This window comes from Asparagus officinalis, chromosome 1 (genome assembly GCF_001876935.1).
Source record: "Asparagus officinalis chromosome 1, Aspof.V1, whole genome shotgun sequence".
Classification (NCBI taxonomy): domain Eukaryota; kingdom Viridiplantae; phylum Streptophyta; class Magnoliopsida; order Asparagales; family Asparagaceae; genus Asparagus; species Asparagus officinalis.
Genome location: NC_033794.1, coordinates 37,277,888 through 37,299,243, shown reverse-complemented (window position 1 = coordinate 37,299,243; position 21,356 = coordinate 37,277,888). Strand labels below are relative to the sequence as shown.

At 40.3% G+C, this 21,356-nt stretch overlaps 2 protein-coding genes across 2 annotated transcripts; one reads left to right on the top strand and one right to left on the bottom strand.

The window, feature by feature from the left end:
• On the bottom strand, window positions 954–2,196 carry LOC109833307 (carboxy-terminal domain RNA polymerase II polypeptide A small phosphatase 1-like). The gene has a single exon (XM_020400928.1). It carries the CDS (start codon window positions 2,194–2,196, stop codon window positions 1,165–1,167), a length of 1,032 nt encoding a protein of 343 aa, XP_020256517.1. The 3' UTR covers window positions 954–1,164.
• On the top strand, window positions 10,015–13,425 carry LOC109822937 (aquaporin NIP1-1-like). Its single transcript, XM_020389217.1, has 5 exons — window positions 10,015–10,463; window positions 11,167–11,388; window positions 12,183–12,380; window positions 12,782–12,843; window positions 12,938–13,425. Exons 1-5 carry the CDS (start codon window positions 10,323–10,325, stop codon window positions 13,155–13,157), a joined length of 843 nt encoding a protein of 280 aa, XP_020244806.1. The 5' UTR covers window positions 10,015–10,322; the 3' UTR covers window positions 13,158–13,425.

Genomic DNA, 21,356 nt, shown 5'->3' with positions numbered 1-21,356 from the left:
AATGAGGAGAAGTGTCCTTTGCATTCAACTGCAACATCGCTTCTTCACATATCTTCATCGTCATCGGTTTGAAGGGCGATTTGTTAAAAGGGCTGCAATATTTTTTTAGTTGTGCTTTGAATTATTCTGAGTAGTTTTTGTGTTTCAACTTATAAGTTTGTCGGCATACTCAAGCGGGGGTAATTGAGGGTTGACGTACTCAAGCCAGATCAATTGAAGGTGTGGCTAGTTAGGACTAGATTTCTTGTGATCATTGTAAAGAGTTAAGTTAGATGACTGGTTTTGGGTAGATTCCACGATGCAGTCATTGAAGCCCACTGAATTAGGTTGTGATTCAAGTGAACTCTAGCTGTAGCGAGGAACGCCCTTCGAGAGAAAGAAAAGTAGGAGTATGATTTTGATCTGAAGCACTATAAAAATCTTGTGTGTTCTTGTGTTGGTTTGCTTTTAGTTTTTCGCTTATTATATTTTCGCTACTTTTCTAAGTTAGTCGAAAAATTATAGCAATCCTATTAAACCTTCCACCCCCTCCCCCCAGTCTTGCATCGTAGCTCCTTCAGAAACTATTAGGATTTAAGTGCAATTAAGACTATTAATAATATCTATAGATTTTTTTCCCCTTTGTTTGTCTGTGGGGTGGGGTTTTTTTTTTGTGTGTGTGTGTTGTGGGGTGGGGGTGGAACTCCTCAATTTTTCAACATTTATTTTTAGAGAACCCATGCACTTTTGATCAAGTTCCAGAGAACCCTCAATATTGCCATTAGGGGTTATGTTTAACAAATTGCAAATATTTAAGAGTTTTGCTGATAAACCCCCGTGTTCAGGACTAAGTGACATTTATAAAGTTTAGAGGGGTTATCTCCAAATGAGTCAATCCTTAGAGAGGTTATGTGAATATCTTACCCCAGTTGAAAGTAACAAGGTCAAAAAACCAAGATGGAACACTATAGAGAAGAAACAATCAATTTTCCCAGAGTAACTCTTGAGTAATTTCATTCATATCAAATCAAATATATCCAATTCCTCAATCGAGTCTTGTTCCACAATACAAACAACAACAACAACAACAACAAATAATCCAATCCCAATCCCAAATCTCCAGTCTCTATAAACCCCACATTCATTCAGTGAAGCACCTGAATGCATCATCTCTGAGTTGTTAGATCAACCCACAGGCTCCCCCACCACGCCCCCCACAAAAAACTTAACAGCATCCCTCACATCCTCAAACTTGACTGCAACATCCAAAAACTCCATAACTCTCTTCAACTCCTCATCCTCAGGATCACTCACGAAGGGCTTCACCCTCACCGCATTCTCCGGCTGCAACGAGAAGCTCATCGGGTTATCGTCCACGATCGCAACCCGACCCAGATCCCTCCCAAGATCCGATAAGTCCTTCACATACTTCCCCCCGATCTGCCTGCACGAATCCCGATACAGCCGGTGCGCTATCACCTCCCCTTTCGGGTCCAATAGATCGAGAACCCGCGAAGCATACTCCTCCAATCCAGCGGTGAATACAACGATTTCGAATTTCGTCGCCGCCATTTTCAGGAATTGGTCGACTCCGGGTCTTTTGAGCACGTAGAAGGGGACGATTTGGCCGTCGATTCTGGGGAAGACGACGAAGTCGTAGTTAATAGGTGCCGGGTCAGTCTTCGAGTGGACCAGGGTCTCGTCGAGGTCGAGGAAGAGGGTCATTTTCGAAGGGGAGAAGGAGGGAGGGAGCGGGTTTTGGGCCGCGTCGACGGGTTTGATTCGGGTGAACCCGAGGGATTCGGGGGTCGATGAGGAGGGGGANCGGCGGCGGGGTCCGCCGGCAAAGAGGGGACTTTGCGGGGGTTTTCTGGGATCTTTTGGTGATTTTGGAGACCATTTTTTTTGGGATCGTGAGGGATGGAGGAGGGGGGATTTTGAGATTTGAATGGAGGTTGGACGGTTGGGATTTGTTTGGGCGGAGGGAAGAATGGACGGTGATGAGGGGGCTAAGAGTTTGAATGGTCGTTGGGGGCAACGGTCGGGAACGGGTTTTGTCGTTTTGCGTGGGGTATTTTTGGGAATATTGACGTTAGAGGTGAGCTGGCGGTTTCGACAGTGAGATAATTGGGTTGGATTTGTTGAGGCTGTTAGGATTAAGATGGTCCAAATTGATTTGGCGGTTTTGTAGGCTGTAAATAAATGGCCTGAGCCCATTTGGGAATCAGAATGACCTGGATCTTTAGTGGGCTAAGGCAATTTCTCTGTTTTTCTGGACTAATTACAGATAACGCCCTCAACTATTTTATTTTATTAATACTTAAACACTCCTAAATTCATAAGACGGAGAGAAAATGGGTGTATCTAAACTTTTTTTGCTGTACAAATCTAGAGGTTTTAAAATGCAAACAAAGTAATTAAGGGTTGATAAGTGCTACGCCTACAAAGGCACAAGAACATATCATAACAATTTCCTTAAACTTGATTATTATTCCTTAAACTTGATTAAGTGTTTATAGATTTTATTCCTTAAACTTGATTTCTTCAAACTACATCCTTACAATTCTCAAATTTTTACAGTAGTTATGTCAATGAACTAAACAGGACAAATAGAAAGTGATCGATGTTCAGGGGGGAAAAAGAAAAATAAAATAACGGGATCTCCCTGCATGTTAAAAGGAATGAGACACGTAGAAAATACCGCCTCATCATTAATGCAATTTGATTTTACCTTCATATAATATAAACCTGCTTCACATGAAATTAAACAGTGAAACGTGGAAATACAATTGTTCATACTAATAATGCTAATAGATAATGCATAACAATAAAATATTTTGACAACGAAGTTTGATCTCGTGATCTTTTTTTTTTAGAAAACAGAATATTTTCTGACATAAGTGGGATTTATAATTCGTGCCTCTTGCACTCTTCGTAGAAGTTGATTACTCTTGCCAAATCTTTGCTTCTTGCTAAATAAAGGCCTCATGATCTCTGAGCATTGAAGTTATTTTCAGCCATCTTAAATTGTTTTTTGTGATAGTCCAGCTAATTCACATGATGTGCATGTTGACACGCTGATCATACACTCAAGTAAAGAAAAATGAGAAACTTTGGATGATTATTAGAAAACCCATCTTAACTTTCAAAATATCAGAGACCCCCTTAAAGTTAAGGGTTATCAGAAAACACCCTTTAGCTTTGAGATTTTATTAGAAAACTCCTGATATTTAGAAGTGTTTTGTGATAAAATATGAAAGCTATAAGTGATTTTCTACTAAAATCTAGAAGTTGATTTTGGTTTGTTTTTTTGGGGGTGGGGCGGGCCGGGTTGTGATAATCCTTGAAGGGGAATTTTCTGATATTTTCAAAGTGTGTTTTTGCTTTTGTTTGTGGGGTAGGGGTGAGGGTTGGTCCAATAATAGTCCACGGTTAGGGGGGTTTTCTGATATTTATCCTAATATATAAAATACTTTAGAAAAATTATACCGAAGGAGAGGAAAACACGCCATATCTTTTTATCACTCTAAATAAATATGACTAATACATAATATCAGTGCAATCAGAATTCTTGTAAATTATACTACTAATACAGCATAATGCAATCAAAACAGACTATCTATACAATCACCAACTTTAAAATTCATATCGACACACATATCTAGCATAGAGGATATTTGACCATACATATCTGAAGGAAATCGTGCTATGTCTACATGCATAATACACAGCGGAAGACATGTATATACAAAAATACTAAGCATGTAGAGAGCATGAAATATTCATATGGATCGTCTAATTAAATCTAACATGATCCTTATTATTAAGTGAGCATACAAGAGTTAGAAAGCCATACTTTCGTAGCGTGATTCGATGGAAGATTGAATAACCCCTAGCTCTTGCTCCTTGTAGTAGAAAATCTCCTTGTAGTGGATCTCCAAGTCTTCAAGTGAGCTTGATAAAATGGGAGTCTTCTTAAGACACAAGGCAAGATATCCACCCCGGGGTTCTTAAAATCCTACTACTTCCTCTTGCTCAAAGATTGCTAAAGTTTAGTAAGAGGAGAGCTCTCTTTTATTCTCTTATGGAAAAAAACACTTAGCCAATTTTTCATTAACCTTTCCATAAGAAAAAGAGCTCATATTTATAGAGTGAAATGTGTTCATGATATGAATGACTCATCCTATGAGTCATGCAATGAATCATAAAAAATTAATGATTAATCAAGTGAGTCATGCAATGAATCATCTTATGAATCATTACATTTTCAAACCATGTGCTAATAAACTATGTGCTCAAACCATACCACTAAGTGACTCATCTTATGACTCATTATACATGGTATGTGTATTTCATAAATGAGAATACCAAATTATTATCACTAATACAGTATTTCATAAATACGGTATATAGTATTATTCCAATCTTTAACTAATTAGTCACTATATGACCAAATAAATCAAGAGTTGACCAAAAGTCAACTGTTGACCAAAAAGTCAACTAGTTGACTAAAAGTTAACTTTATGGGAAAAATACTGGAATTCATTTCCTAAGCACATAGCATTCCGATTTTACCGATATACATAACCGTTTATGTGTATCCGGAAGAAATCATATATGCGTATCAATCATACGCATCACTCCATAAATTGTGTTTCATAGGATTCAAGTACGCGCTTGGTGTGACTCTAGGGCCCAACTTAAAAAACTCGGTAGTGGATCATATCCATAAGTACAACAGAGGTGCTAGCTACACATGAAGACCACCCGGGTATAAGTTGTGATAAAGGTCTGCAAGATGCTTATCCAATTTTATCAGGACCACTCAATGATAATACCGTACAGTCCGGTCTCTTCGTCAAACCATGTCAAACTATTGAGCCTAGGGTATGGCAAACTGTCAAACCCTAATAGCTTGATTAGTGTTTATTGATATTAAACTCATAACCTATAAGATCAAACTGACACTCAGTTTATCTTATTCACCTTGGCCAAGGATTTCAAGGCTATAGTTATATCAAACAATCTTATGACATCAACCCCTATACTGGGAGAGACGAATCTCTTCTTGGCATCTCAATATCTACTTATGTCTCGGGATGTACCTAACAAGAACCGTTATGCACAATTCAATAAGAACTGTGGTTAGGTAAAAGTCTAAATACATCTTTACTGACATATAAGATATTGCACTCATGCCTCATGTCAAGAGACTACTATGTACTATATCACTTGAGAACTTCTATTTGACAGTTAAGTATATTACCAACTAGATGTTCTCGGCGAGTCGTTCAGTCAACTCATTCACTAATGAGTCACCTGTATACTGTATCTTGATGTCTCACATCAATGATCTAAGAGATTGATCATCTCCTTCAAAAGGAGAAATAAAGCATACACTAGTCTAAACCAAAGTGATGATGTCCTATCTCAACACTTCATCAACTAGAAACATTTTAGAATATACGTTACCGACTAATCAGATCTCTTCATTACGATCACTATCTGAAATGTCTGATAGTCTAATATTTATTCTAAGGACATTATCTGTATATTTAGAACATCAGATAAATCTGACCAAAATAGCATACTATCATTTTGAACAAGGATGTTATATACATATAGGTCCTGTTACAATATACAATAATTGTCTGGAGGGCACCTATATCTAACAATATCATCGTAAAGCGTGTGGTACATCGGACTACTCGTGACTTGCGACTTCGTTCATTCTTCTAGAAAACAAAAAACAATTTTAACACTAACGCCAAAGCTATAAAGCTTAAGTTTGTCTTAATTTATCCTACGCGTACTTGTGGAGTGACCGTATAGTCGAATTAGCGCTCCAGAAATGTGGGCAAATTCAATAAGATTTGTCAACTATCCCGTGGAGTAATGTGGAAGGACGTGGAATAAAATAGCAAAATAGCAATAAGTTTGACCCCTTGCGTACGTTGATAATGTGACTCATCCACGTCGATTTTGTAGTTTAATGATACCTTCAAAAGCAAAAAAAAAATCAGGTAATTTCCGGTCAATCCCCACGTGACAAAATTAGAGTATTACATAAAAAATAATAAAAAAAGGAAAAAGAATTATTGTGTTTTCAACTCAATTAATTAGACAAAAGAAGAAATCAAAAAGAAGATGTAATGTTTTTAGGTTGCTAATCTCTTCACCCTCACATATTTTTGTCCATGTCAATAGGATTTTGGGAGATTTGGGAGAAGAGAGAAGATTAGTTAGATGCAATAGGTTCCCATCTTCTTCATCTCCATCTTTGTCCTGATTAACAAGTATCCAACAAATTCCAATATTATTAGTTATTTTTTAATGGGACCAATACCTTGACGACTAACGAAAATCCTTGTGAGGACATCAAACGTAAAAATTAATTATATTGTATAAGGGATTGTAGAATTGCATGATGACATCAAATGCGTATATTTTTTTTGACGAGAAATTAAATGGTGAGGAGTGTGTAGATAAGGCCAAGGAAATTTATTGGATGCATTCAGGTGTGACTCCGTAGTGTTCAATTTTCGGTGTGCCCTTCTCTTTTTGACTCGGTCATCTTACCCCATTTGGATAATGCACAGCTAAGGAAATCATTGTATTAACTTTGGCATTTAGGGTAACCTCATCTTTGACTAATTGAGCAAAAATGGTATTCCTCCTTCAAATTAACGAATCCATGAAAACAAAGAGCTGAGAGATTTTCTTTCTGATCCATATTATCGAGATTACTCCTCACAAAAGAAATTAATTAATATCAGTTGGTATGTCTATTCATTCTGATATAACAACCTACAATATGCTTCTATAATTTATTGGAAAACCCTTTTTTTCCCCCTCTCTAATAAGAATAAATTGGTGTTTTTGAATGGATAATTGGAACACAGAAAGTCACAATCGCAGATTCATCTTCTTGGGTTTGGAGCACATTAACATTCTCAACTGACCAAAAGGGTAGTTGATAAAATAATTGGTAACTAAAAGAAAATTTTGGAAAACCATGAAAGCAAATTCACATTGATAAGGGGATCTACATTATCACATCTTTTCTACAATATTTCAATCTCATCAAACCTTAAGTTGCCCTATCGCATGACCAATTGACCATGCCCATTGCGGTGCTTTTATGGGCATTTATGGTGGATTGAGCCATATTTCCATCTATCATCTTCTACCGCCAATTTGTTTAAATGCGGGTAGAATAATTCAAAATTTTGATATGATGCAAAGATTCAACACCCAAGTATGATTTCAAATTTCTTCTTGGTCTACTTACCGATGAATAAAACTTTCCAATAGAGCGGATTCATTGTTTATTTAAGAGAGTAAAAGTAGTGGTTGACAGGTAGGTGTTGCTACAGGGACCCAAACATGGGACCTTAATGCATGGGACATGTGATATGCCACTATCCGGTTGCATGATGCACTATTCATGAATAATGCATCATGCAACCGGATGGTGACACCTTACGTGTCACATGCCTTGGGTCCCCTATTTGGGTCATTGAGGCATTAATGTTTCAAATTCCTCCGAGCTTTGCTACAGGGACCCAAAATATGGGACCAATAGAGGGGACAAGTGAGGTGTCCCCCTCCTATTGGATAATGAGTTGGCCATCATTAATGATAGCCAACTCATTATCCAATAGGAGGGGGACACCTCACTTGTCCCCTCTATTGGTCCCATATTTTGGGTCCTTAGGGAATTTTTCAATTCCTCCCTATTGTGCACTAATTCCTAAGACCTTATCCATTGATATAGCATGTGTACATTAGACCGTATTCATTGAATGCTTCATCTTATCCTTTGTGCTTTGTCAAAACTTAGACCTTATTTTGTAAATTTTTTCCAAAATATATTGGACATTTTTATTTCCTTGATAAATGTTTGTAGTACCCATTATCAATAAATTTTCAAGTTAATTGATATGCCACTATCCGGTTGCATGATGCACTATTCATGAATAATGCATCATGCAACCGGATGGTGACACCTTACGTGTCACATGCCTTGGGTCCCCTATTTGGGTCATTGAGGCATTAATGTTTCAAATTCCTCCGAGCTTTGCTACAGGGACCCAAAATATGGGACCAATAGAGGGGACAAGTGAGGTGTCCCCCTCCTATTGGATAATGAGTTGGCCATCATTAATGATAGCCAACTCATTATCCAATAGGAGGGGGACACCTCACTTGTCCCCTCTATTGGTCCCATATTTTGGGTCCTTAGGGAATTTTTCAATTCCTCCCTATTGTGCACTAATTCCTAAGACCTTATCCATTGATATAGCATGTGTACATTAGACCGTATTCATTGAATGCTTCATCTTATCCTTTGTGCTTTGTCAAAACTTAGACCTTATTTTGTAAATTTTTTCCAAAATATATTGGACATTTTTATTTCCTTGATAAATGTTTGTAGTACCCATTATCAATAAATTTTCAAGTTAATTCCTTTATAGAAACATTGTTATCCCAAATAGAATTCTAAAAAGTTACTATTCACCTAGAACTTTTTAAGTAGAACTGGGATAATTGGTAAAGTGAGATAATTTTTTGACACTGGGATAATTTAGTGGAATAATGATGGGTAATTCTTAAAGTGTGGTAATTTGGTAGGATAATTTGGTGGGATAACGATAGATAATATTATGAAGTTGCATAATTTGGTAGGATAATTTTGTGAGGGTAATGGTGGGTATAAAATACTATTGTTAATAATTGTATATTAAAAATAATATAATATTGATAAGGAAATTCTAGTAATAACTATAAAATATAATGCAATAAAACATCACTATTCATCTCAAATAATAAAATAATTTACAAATAAATAAAAATCTAAATCCTGGAGTGACTCGACTTCCATCATTCCACATGACTTCTATCATCCCACATGGCATCTGCCATAGAATTTCTCCAAGCTCCTACAGCTGATCATTGAGTTTGTAACTCGTCTTCTTTATCGGAGTCATCGTCTGCATCAGCAACATTTCATGGAGCTTCTAGTGGAGGATCATAAATGTCGAAGTTCAAATCTCATAACATCATAAAGAAAGAAAAATAAGCATTTTTCAGTCATTAACCCTTTAGACCAATCTCATCATGATCGCTGAAACCAAATCAGCAAATAAATGAAATGTACGCATGAATCATCCATGGCCGCTTAACAGATGATCGACAAATGAACTATAAATATCCCAATCAATTTACTAAGCCGATTTAATAATAATAGATATCACCATTAACCATTCAACATTTAATCATCAATGTGATCGCAAAGTTGCTTTCTAACTTATAAAAAAAACATAAATAGCCCACATATCTTTAGCACTAACCCACCAACACTATATTCTTAACCTAAACCACTGTTGTGGTGAGAAAACTTAGATCAAACAAATAATAATAAAGTAATTTAACGTCAAAAAGATATCAATAAAGTAATGCATCTTGAAGATAATAATAAAAAATCTAATCATCACAAAAACAAAGTAAAGACAGAAAAATGAACGGATGATTGACTTCATGGCAGAGAAATTTTCTAGGCGGAGAAACTAACCAAGAGGGAGGGAGGTGGCGTTTCACTTTTTTTTCCCAATTGTATTCTTTCCAATATGTGGGATAATTTGATAGAGGAGAATCTATGGTTATATATATAGGTAGTATAATTTGTGGGATAATTATGACCAATTATCCCAATTCTAATTCTAGTAGAATTCTACTTGACTAACGCACCAAAAAAATAATACAGTTCTAGTTCTACAAAAATTCTACTTCACTAACACTATAAAAAATATCCCATTTTCTAGTTCTATGTGACTAATACCTTAAAAATTTATCCCACAAATTATCTCAGTTCTAGTTTTAAGTTTTAGATGACTAACCCCCTTACAGAATAAAATTTCAACTTCGGCTAGATATAAAATTCTTTAATTTGTATATACTATTAAGTCAATATAAAATACTTCTATATAAATACATAGGTTGGGTGTTGGAGCAGCCTTCCATACTGCACAAAATTAAATGTATCCCATCGCCCCTTCCAACCATTTCCCCACCTGAAAAACCCTTCTCATTAATTTTCTTCTCTCCAAATTTAACCAACAATTCCAAGAATAATAATGCACAAAATAATGTAGTCAAGGGTCAGAGAGAGTGCCAAAACAAGCAAAGTACAGGCATAAAGGCACAGAATTTTAGCTGGGTCTTCTCCTCCTCCTGCTCTTTTGGGTCTTTGGCTATTGATATATACACAGGCTCCTCAAGCCCAAAGTGTCTTCTTGCCTATCCAATTTCTATAGAGAGAGAGGGAGAGAGAAAAGGGCTTGATGGGTTTGAAGGGGGAGAACTCGGGGAGTGATGGAGTGAGTGAGAGATCAGTGGAGGAGGGTGCTGGTGCTGGTAACGGATACGAGAACTCTGAGAGCAGAGGATGTACCTCTGAGCTCTCTGTCCATTTCTTGCAGAAGGTGGGATAATTCTTTTCTAATTGCTTTTTGCACGGAATTAAGTTTGATTTTATCTTCTTCTTTTTTCTTTTTCTTTTTCTTTGGGGGTTTGGCTTTCTCTTGTGAAGTTTGGGATCTGTTGCTAAACTACAGGAATTAGAGTGTTTTCTATGATTAAAAAAAAAGTCCATGGTTGGTGAGGAAAGTTTGGACTAGTTTTTCCATTCCTCCTCATAAACATCATCAACAGCAATTGGAGGTGATTACCTCATTTTATTCATCTAGTCCTCTTTCTATAGTCCCATAGATGAAGTAGATTCTACCAAAAGCTGTTGACTTGTTTGCATAGAGAGTACGAGCTTAAATTTCCAGACTGCCCCTGTGGATGATTCAAAACACCCTGCTCGTGTGTCTGATCAAATTTCTAGTAGAAACTTTAAGTCGTAGGGCAATTCAATACAACATCAACAGCTGCATCTTCCTACAATTAACACCTTAATAAGTACATCTTTTCTTGATGGGATTAGGCCAACAATTTGTTCTGTCCATAAAAAAAAAAAACATCATCCTCTCAACTACCAAACTTAAAATTTTTTGGTTGTTGGGCTATTTGAGCGCTAACCGACCGCAGAATTGAACGATTTGTTAATTCAAGTGTGGTGATTTTATGAGACTTACAAAACTTTTTCTTTTTCTTTTTTCCTTTTTTTTTTAATATGCGTAGCTTATTGCTGAAGTTCTTGGGACATATTTCGTGATATTCGCGGGGTGTGCTTCTGTGGTTGTTAATATTATCAAGGGATCAGTCACGTTTCCAGGCATTTGCATAGTATGGGGGTTGGTTGTTATGGTAATGGTGTATTCTGTTGGTCATATCTCTGGTGCTCACTTCAACCCTGCTGTTACCCTTGCTTTCGCCTCGTGTCGAAGATTTCCATGGAAACAGGTGAGTGATAACAAATTATAAAACATCATCGAGTTAATTCTTAATACTTATATTATTTGATTCATTGGCCTGGATAAGCCTAGTATTCTTTTAATACGAGTCTTGTGTTAATTGCACTCATTGTATAGAGAGCACTTGATTTTTTTTTTCTGTAGAATTCCTACTGAATTGTCGCATTAGTTTGTGAAACATAAAGTTAACTGAATCAAAGGATTGGGATAACTTGGGCTAATTTGTATTGGTAATTGATAGTGGGAATCACCCATAATCAACTCATCAACTCCTCTGTGAATGCTGATATGTACTTTTTCCCCCCCTCTGGGGTCTTCGGTTTATTCCTTGTTGGCATTCTCTTTAATTGTCTAAAAGGATAGTTTTCTGATATTCAAGTTTTTACATCCGACTGAAGAATATTTCTGTGACCCACACGTGTAAATTTGTGGCTGAAAAAGAAAAACAAAATGCTGTGATGTACACGAGTATATGAGAATCATTGTCAACCTATTCCAGAAAGTTAAATTAGGCGGGTAATTGCTACCAAGACTCAGAATAGTATCCATTTCGTTTCTCAAGAATGGCACGAGAAAAACACTGAAATTTAATCGATCGATCAGTTTCATAAAAGTCCAGAACTACCTATATATGCACACTATTTTCATCTTTAGTGCCCACAAAAAAAAATCATGGATTTATATGTTCTTGTTCTTACGCAAGGAAAAACATCACGAGTGCACACAAAAATGAGGACATTTGTATATATTGTTGCCCATTTTTGATGAGGCAAAATTTCGCAGGTACCAGCATACATCATAGCTCAGGTTGTAGGATCTAGTCTCGCCAGTCTCACGCTCCGCGTGATGTTTGGAGGCGATCAGAAGCACTTCTTTGGAACAATTCCAACTGGTTCCGATGTTCAATCTCTATCCCTCGAGTTCATCATCTCCTTCTACCTCATGTTTGTGATCTCCGGTGTTGCAACAGATAACCGAGCAGTAAGCCCTTACACTAATTACTTTTAGGGTAAATTTCACAAAGGCCCCCAAAACGTTTAACCCATCTCGGTCTAACCCGAAAAAGTTTAGAAACCTCATAACCCCCAAAGTCGCACTTTTCTGAATCTATGCTCAGATAACTCCCAAACTTTTTGGGCTATATGAAAAAGTAGTTTTGGGGATTAAGTGATATTTCCAGACACCTGGGGGTTATCCCAAAACGGACCGAACTTCTTAGGGGTTTTTTGTGAATTTACCCTTACCAATTTTTTCGATTTCCAAATTTACCCTTACCTTTCAGCAGTCTACATATTGTTATTCAAGTATCTATTAAGCAAGGTACTTTATGTAGCGCTGTATAAAACTGAATGAGCTTCTAAATTTTATTTTATGAACTACAGATTGGAGAGCTAGCAGGATTAGCTGTAGGAGCTACGGTTCTCCTAAACGTTCTTTTGGCTGGGTATTGAATTGAATCATAAAGTACAAAAAGAATTATTTATTGAACTAATTTATCTGATACCCTGGCTCTGTGCATGTTTTCTTGCATGTTTCAGGCCGATATCAGGAGCATCGATGAATCCAGCAAGAACTCTAGGACCCGCAATTGTCATGAACCGATACGAAGGGATCTGGGTCTACATAGTGGGGCCCATTACTGGAACTATAGCAGGAGCATGGGCGTACAATCTCATCAGGTTCACAAATAGGCCGTTGCGTGAGATTACAAAAAGTGGGTCTTTTCTTAAGAGCTTGAGGAGTAACGGTACCAAATAAAAATGCCAGTTTGAAGACAGAAGACGATGTTAGTAAAAAAATAATAATAATATTGATGGTCGCGGCGTGACGTAAGAAGGATACTTAGCTTGATTTCATATATTTGTTCAGGGTTTTTTTTTTTTTCTTGAAGGGTTTCGTTTTGTTGCGAATGTTAATAGATTTCATTTGAAATTTGGAGGTGCTATGATTGATCTCCTACGGACCCTTTGTGAAAGCAATATCTGACGTTACTTTTATGAAAGAAACACTACTGATTAGAATTCCATCATGTTTTGCTAAAATACAAACTTTTCTTTTTTCTTGTGTTTGTTGCAATCTGTGTGTGAACTTAGATGAAGAATTTTACAGTTTAATGACAAGAAAAGATCGTGGCATGTAGGTCTTTCTAACTCTTAAGCATCTTCATATATAGAAGATGTCATACTTAAGGGTTTGTGATATTGTTAAAAATTGGTTGTGTCTATGCTTGGACTTGAAAGGTGACGTAGGCTTGGAGGATCATATTCAGGTCAGGGTTGTGGAGGCAATATTCTACATTATTAATGACATTTTATTTAATCTATCAAATACATAAATAATACAAAGATTTAAAATACCATTTCTAGATGGGTTAAGATTGAGTTAACCCTTCAACATGAAAATTTTATTGGACCGTATTGGAAAATCTAAAAGCAAATAAGGTTAATAGAGCAATCCTAAATGTTGTTGGAGAAACCAGCGGGCTATAATTTGGACACTAAATAAGTCATTTTGTGAAGGGCCAGGGCATAATTCTATGATCAAAGTCCAATTGTTAAGAAAGTCTATCATCTTGCTCATTTGTCTTCAATCAGCATCCACCTCATACTACAATTCAAATTAAATTCTTCGTAACTTCCATATATCAGCCCGATTAGCACCTTGATATGGTTATCATCAAGCGTATCTCCGCTCTTGCCAAAGTGTGATGAATAACATACTTGATAGTCATTGGCCGCTACATGTCCTCTCTATATTGTAACATTGTAGCAAATACGGAAGTTAACTCTCCCCCCCCGACCCCCCCCCCAAACACGCCCCCCCCCCCCTCCTATAGGGGTCTTTACATAAGCATTCCGAAATTGTATTTCCATCTTATATTTTTTAATGTAAACCATCTTAGTTTGCTTACATATTCTCAATGTCACATCTTTGCCACTATTCAGCCCCAAAAAAAATTAAAAAAATACCCACTTTACCCTTTTCTTTCTCCGCAACTTCTTTCTTCCCTCCTCTCTCCCTCTTCCCTTCCTCCCCCACCTCATTCCTTCCCTCTCATCTCTATCTCCTCTTCTTCCTCCACCTCCTCTACCATCTCCTCCACCTCTACAGTTTGTCCAAACCATAATTTCTTTGCTCCTCCCCAGACCCTCCACCTCCTCTCTTTCCTCTTCCCCTGACCCTCCACCTCCTCTCTTTCCTCTTCTCTTTCTCTCTCCATCCTCCTCCACCTTCTTCATCATCTCCTCCATTTCTAGGGTTTCTCCAAACACCTAAGTCCTTTCCTCCTCTTCTCCCCATCCACCTCCCTTTCTCTCTCTCGTCCTCCATCCTTACCTTCCTTACCTCCTTCCTCTCCTCCTCATTCCCTTCCTCCTCTCTCTCCACTCTCGCTGCCGACCTCCTTCCCTCCTCCTCTTCTGCCACAGGCCCCGCCGACTTCTCTCCCCCTCTTCCCTTCCTTTCCTTCTCCTCTCCATTTTTCTCTTAGGTTAGACTAATGGATTGATAATTTTGTATTTTTCCTAAAAAGTGTGATAATGAGAACATGCAAATAAAATAATTGGTTTACATAAAATAAATAAATAAAGGCAAGTTGTGATTGGATAAAAGTTAAGGTGGCTTTCATGTAAACCTTAATATATAAGTCATCTCTAAAAACCCTAGATATAACGTATTGCATTATGCTCATGCTAGATCTTCTAAGTAAAAGTCTTTCAACTGAGCTTTTTCTCTTTAAAACTGACTCGAACATTAGAGTCTTTGGCTGGGATCAAGTTATATGATTCCTTTAATTTGCTTGTCTAAGAATGTAGAAAGTCTAATCATCATAAATCAGCTGAATACTCTTCAAGAAGCCAACTTAGCTAACAAAGCACTTTATTCCCGGCATTATCATTGCCAAATCATTCAAGTTTTGTTGCGTAGATCTTGCTATGTTGTTGCACTACAACTTTAGATATCTTTTTCTTCTATTAACATGAGGGCATGTTAGTGTAGGCATCGAAAATTGCCTATAGGTCTCCACGAACGGTTCAGTGTTAAAGAGCGACGATGAACGTTACTATCCGATCCACAGGAGTTCAATTGACGTCGATGAACGATTGAAGTGAATCGACAAACTACGTGAGCTGATAGGACTTCGGAACAACGAAGACCCGGGCCAATCGGGAACCCGGCGATGTTCACAAAAAAAAAAGGACAACGCCCTTCGAGTCTCGTTCATTCCACAGGCAATCCAACCAATGGAGCTGATAGAACTCTTCGTCCGGCTTCCAACGCACTTCGAATCACTAAAATCCGAGTTCGGACGAAGAATTTACGGCGGAAGCAGACAAATGCACCTCAACGGAGCGTCTCGGAATTTCAGAGACACCCCAGAGGTGTCTCCAGAATTCGGAGACACCCCAGAGGTGTCTCCAAAATGTGGAGACACCCCAGAGGTGTCTCCAGAATTCGGAGACACCCCAGAGGTGTCTCCAAAATTCGGAGACACCCCAGAGGTGTCTCGGAATTGTGGAGACACCCTAGGGGTGTCTAGGCTTTTCCTAGACACCCTACACCCCTCTTGCCTATAAATAGTGACCCTTGGCCTCACTTTTTGCAGATCTGGAATTTTGGAGAGAAAGAGGCGAAGCCCTGCTGCAGTGAAGAGTGATCGAGCACTTCAGGGGAATTCTTTATCAGATCTTCATCACCCGTGTGTCCGTTCCTTAGTATTAGCCCTTGGTGTTAATACTAAGAAGAGCTAATATCTCGCTTTAGCCGAGATAGACGCTTCAGAGCTTCTAGATCTCTCGCGGATCGACAAAGCTCTGTCCGATTTTTCTGGATCAGAAGTTTTTAGATCTCTCGCGGATCGACGAAGCTCTGTCCGATTTTTCCGGACCAGATCTGATTGCCAGGTAGTCCACGGATATTGACGTCCCCGTCACAGGCCAAAGACCCACACAAGCAAGAGACCGCAAAACAAGATCTTGTGTTTATTTTCGAAAAGTTGTAATTTTTATTTCTTTGTTATTTGAATTTCATTTGTAACGATTGAAGTTTAATGAAATCAATGATGAAGGCAACTTTTTCCAAAAACAAGCTGGCGACCACAGTGGGAGCCAACGGCATCGCTACCGACGCCGTCGTGACGCAACCGGCATTCAAGATCCGGGTGAATGAAGAGATCGAATACGAGTTCGATCAGCAAAAGTTCGAAGAGTACCTCTCTTCCTCCTCCTCCAGATCCGCCTCTCCGAACAGGCGCAGGAAGGCATCCTCTTCCAGAAACGTTCGCGGGACCCTCGGCTCAAAGACCCAAGAGCCCCTTGCCATCGCTGCACTCGCACCACGTGATGTCCCCGCGTCGTCCAACGTGGTCGAGATCGCAGATCTGGGCTTCTCCTCCGCCAAGAAGATGGCTACTGAAGGTGCTCCAGCTGTATCAAAAAGGACGCTCCAAAGACGACGTCAACGCCTTGCTCGTCAGATGGCCAAGGCTTTGGAGCCGATGGACGGGATCCGCTACAATGAAGATCTCAGATCCAGGCAACGCCAAGAGCAACAACGGCACGTAACCAACTCCTCCTCCAAGGCAGAAACGAACAAATGGGTTCGTGTCACGAGGACTCGCTCAACCCTCGAAGAGCGAATCAAGAAGCGCCGCGCACTGCTTGCGCATGCCCGGGCTTTCCTGCAGAAAGCGGAGGAGATGCAGAAAGAAGAGACGGTCAAGAACCCGTCAAGACTCAAGCAGGTATGGATGCTAAAGGCAAAACCAACGCCTAAGGCAAGAGCCGAAGATGTCGTTGCCCAACCTTCATCAAATCCAGGTCTTGTTCCCCTTTCCCCCGCACCTCCGGTGGAGTCAGGTAAGAACACGGATCCTTCAACGTCCAGGGTTCCTTTGAAAGGTCGCCTTGGTCCCTTACCGGGGAATCGATGTAAAGTACCTATCAAGGAGCGATTGGGTCCGTTGAAAGGTCCCCAAATGATAAACCCGACTGGGGGTCGTTCTAATTCCCCCCAGGAAAATAATAAAGGGAAAACCCCTATTGCCGACCGCATCGGGTTGCGTGTCGAAGTTCAAGAGCCCGTTAAGTTCTTACGCTCACAAAAGCGTAGACTGGAACGAGCGACTTTTGAGAACGCTAATAAAGCGTCATATTCGTCTGATGATGATAATATTATACCTGGAAAATCGTGCCAACACTCTATAGGTTGCTTCAGTTATCAAACTGATGAGTTGTACTATAGAGCTGGGGGTGCGAATAAGTCTTGGAAGCGAAACGCACGAGACACGGAGCCTCACTGTCCGTGTGCCAACATCATCAAGGCGGTGCTAACAGAATGCTGTTGCTCCGAAGCCCCAAGGAGAGTTTCGGTGTTCAAGAGAATTTCCACCGGAGCGTCTGAGACTAAGCCTAGGCATTTCCAGCGAAGAAGAAGGATAGTCAAAGACGGAGAATTCCCGAAGGTCACCATCAATATGGCCAGCAAAGGGGCATCGACGGGGGATAATCCCGAGTCAATCCCGCTAGTGCCCTGGTATTTAACTCATCTGCAGTCCGGAACCATTACACGAGGGACCTATGGTAGGGTTCGGACGAGATTACCGTCAGAAGACAAAGGATCAGATGCCGGCTCTGCAATTGCATCGGACAACACGGTATCTAGCGAGGGACAACCCCGCGAGGTACTCATGATCAGCGCCGAACAAGTAAACAAGATGCTTGAAGACGCCCTAGCTCGGCAGAAAGAAAGTTTCAAGTTCGAGATGGAGATGGCCATGCAGCAGATGAGAGAGATGCATGATCAGCAGATCGCGGCTCTGACAACTCACCAAGGAGAGCCCACTCGACCCAATCATCAGAATCAAGATGAGAATGAGCGGGAAGGGAATAATGTCAACCTAACTATTCCCCCTGTCAACAACGACAACGGAAGTGGTCCTGTAGATGATAATGCCAAAGAGGACCACGTTACCTCTCCCCAAAGCCACTCGAAGACAGATACGAGTGAAGACAAGAAAATGAAGGACTTGGAGAGCAAAATCAATGCGTTGATGAATGCTCAAGAGGTAAAAAGGTCCAGCATACCATGTCCATATCCAAGGGAGTGGGAATCGATTCCGTATCCGGCAAAGTTCAATTTAATCAACTTTACGCCGTTTGATGGAAAGGGTTCCCCTACCCAACACTTGATATATTTTAAGTCTCACTTAGGAATAATCTCCGGCAACGAACCCTTGATGGTACGGTCATTCGTTGGCACTCTTCGCGGAGCGGCCTTCGATTGGTATCGTCGCCTCAAGCCGGGGAGCATCAGCAGTTGGGACGACATGGAGGACATGTTTCTGACGAACTTCTTCGACGACGACACTGAGGTCTCAATCAGCACTCTGTTTGAGGAGAAACAGAAGAATGGTGAGACAGTCGAAAACTTTGTGAAGAGGTTTCGAAATAAAGCAATGAATTGTAGGGATCCGGTCAGCGAAGATTTCATCCTCGAGACCTGTCACAACAATCTTTCCTTGGACATCCTCGAAGCTATGGGAATGGCGCCACCAAAGACCTGGAAGGATCTGAAGGTGCGGGGAGAACGAGCTGAACGATTCCTCAAAAGGAAGAAGGCGGAAAGGGGTCAAATAGCTAATAATGCCCCGCAACCAAACTTTGCCCCTAAGGGAAGAGGAAAGGCACACGCGAATGCCGTGAACGTAAATCAAACGTTCGAGGTGCAAGCGCAGCCGCAACAGCAGCAGCAAAAGGCGCCTCAACAACCAAGGTGGCAACAACAGACCCCGAAGCCAAAAGCCTCGGAGCCAAAGTTCCCAAAAGTTTATTCGTTCAGAGAGGATGAAGTTCCCGGTATCTTCAAGTACCTCATTGAGAATAACAAGATCAAATTGCCTCCGATCCAGGATCAGGAAGATGCCAAGAGAATCAATGATCCAAAATACTGCGCATTTCATAGAGCGGTGCACCATCCTACCAAGGTATGCTATGCTCTTAAGGACAAGATCCAAGCTCTAATCGATGTCGGGGTCATCACAATGAAGAAACCAAAGGAGAAGGGAGTGGGAGCAAATACAGTATCGATCAGCTTCGGTTCTGTTCCCTTAAACTGGTTCCAACATGAACCAGTAATAAATGCAGCAGTGAAGACGGTGAACGATGATCCTCACAAGCAGCGCCAGAAAGGACTCGTGCCACACACAGCCCTTGGGTTCATCCAGACTTGATCGGAGATGAACAATGGACTGGAACCTCTTCCAAGAAAAAGTCAAAAGGGAAAGGTAAGTCTTGTTATGGAGCTTCTGCTATTCCAGGAAAAGATGACGACAGAATTCCAGCCTTCCCACTTTCTGAAGATGAGCAGGAAGCCTTTGCGACCCGAAGCGGGAATGAGTATCACTACAAGTACCCGGATGCTTCCGAGCAATTAGGTACCAACACCCCTCCTTCCAAGACATTGGCAGAACTGGGAATAGCAGCAATTCCCCCAGCGCCTGTAGCTACGGAGAAAGTCCAGCAGAAGGAGAAGGGGAAAGAGCCTTTACGCCAAGAAGCCCAAAACCCGAGGCAGTCTCGATTCAATCATCCGATTGGGAGAGACAAACCGGGAAATGCAAGCTCTCCACCCCATTTTGACATCATGGCGCAATTGGCCAATATCCCGGCTAGGATAACCTTATACGAGTTATTGTGTCTGTCCAAAGATACAAGGAAAGCATTACAAGAGGCCTTGAGCGATTCTGAAGCTTTTCTAACTCGAATCAAGCCATCTCCTGAAGGACCAGAGCCGTCAGCTCAGCACTGCAATCTCGCGGCGCATCATTTTCCATGCATCTCTTTCACCAAGGAAAACATGCAGACGAAGAACTCCAAGCATGATCGGCCCTTGTATTTCACTGGGCACATTGGCTCCAGCATGGTCAACCGGATCCAAGTTGATCCGGGTTCCGCTGTTAGCATCATGTCATTCCGATTGATGCATCATCTCGGAATCCCAACTAGCAAATTAGCCTCCACTGGCACTACGATTTACGGATTCAACACCAGTGGGTCTAGACCCTTGGGGAAGATTCGAATCAAATGCCAGATCGGGGATTTAAAATCAGAAGTTACTTGCTATGTAATTGATGCAGAAACGTCCTATAACTTACTGTTGGGTCGACCTTGGATCCACGGTAACCTTATAGTCCCGTCAACTCTGCATTAATGCCTCAAGTACGTGGACTCAAATAATGAAGTCAAGACGGTGGTCGCGGATAAGCAACCGTTTAAAGGATTGGAGAATTATTTCACCGATTCCCTTCTATACGGCGCTGAATCCGATACTGAATCACCGGCCCAAGGAACGGACAGCGGAGATGAAGCTGACACCGAAACTGGGTTTGATTATAATGGTAGTTTTGTACTTAATGACATTGTACCCATTGTAATCAATCTTGACGATGATAAATCATCGGAAAATAGTTGTAATTGGCAACTTGCCGAAGAACTATCAATAAACGATGATTTAGAGTATTCGATGTGTCTTGATAACGTCACTAAAAAGCTTTATGATAACCCTGATTTGTATATGCCTTTTCAATCATTTTGCATGACGAAAAAGCAGGTACAAGATCCATGCGGAGCAACACTTGTCATCCCCGCAGGAATAGGGGGTGGAAGAGAAGTCGTCTACGGCAAAGGAAAAGAAACTCCAACACCTGATCACTTCGTAGAAGAAGAAGATGATGATGATAAACCTGCTCCTCACTTATTCAGGTATGACGCAAAAGCGCGCGATCTAATGGAGAAGCATGGATATGACTTCACACTCGGAGAGGGTCTTTGCTTTGGTCGAGGTCCACGAGTTCCACCTCGAATGGCTTATGTACCAAAGGGAAAACCCGATGATTATTATCGTCATAAAAGAGGTCTTGGCTATGTCTCCTCATCCGACGACGAATGTTGCTGGCAA

Bases quoted from the DNA above. Each gene is read 5' to 3' on its own strand.
- LOC109822937 (XM_020389217.1), top strand. From the start codon at position 10,323: ATGGGTTTGAAGGGGGAGAACTCGGGGAGTGATGGAGTGAGTGAGAGA. The intron at 12,381-12,781 runs GTAAGCCCTTAC...TATGAACTACAG, and splicing joins TTGCAACAGATAACCGAGCA to ATTGGAGAGCTAGCAGGATT. The intron at 12,844-12,937 runs GTATTGAATTGA...TGCATGTTTCAG, and splicing joins CTAAACGTTCTTTTGGCTGG to GCCGATATCAGGAGCATCGA.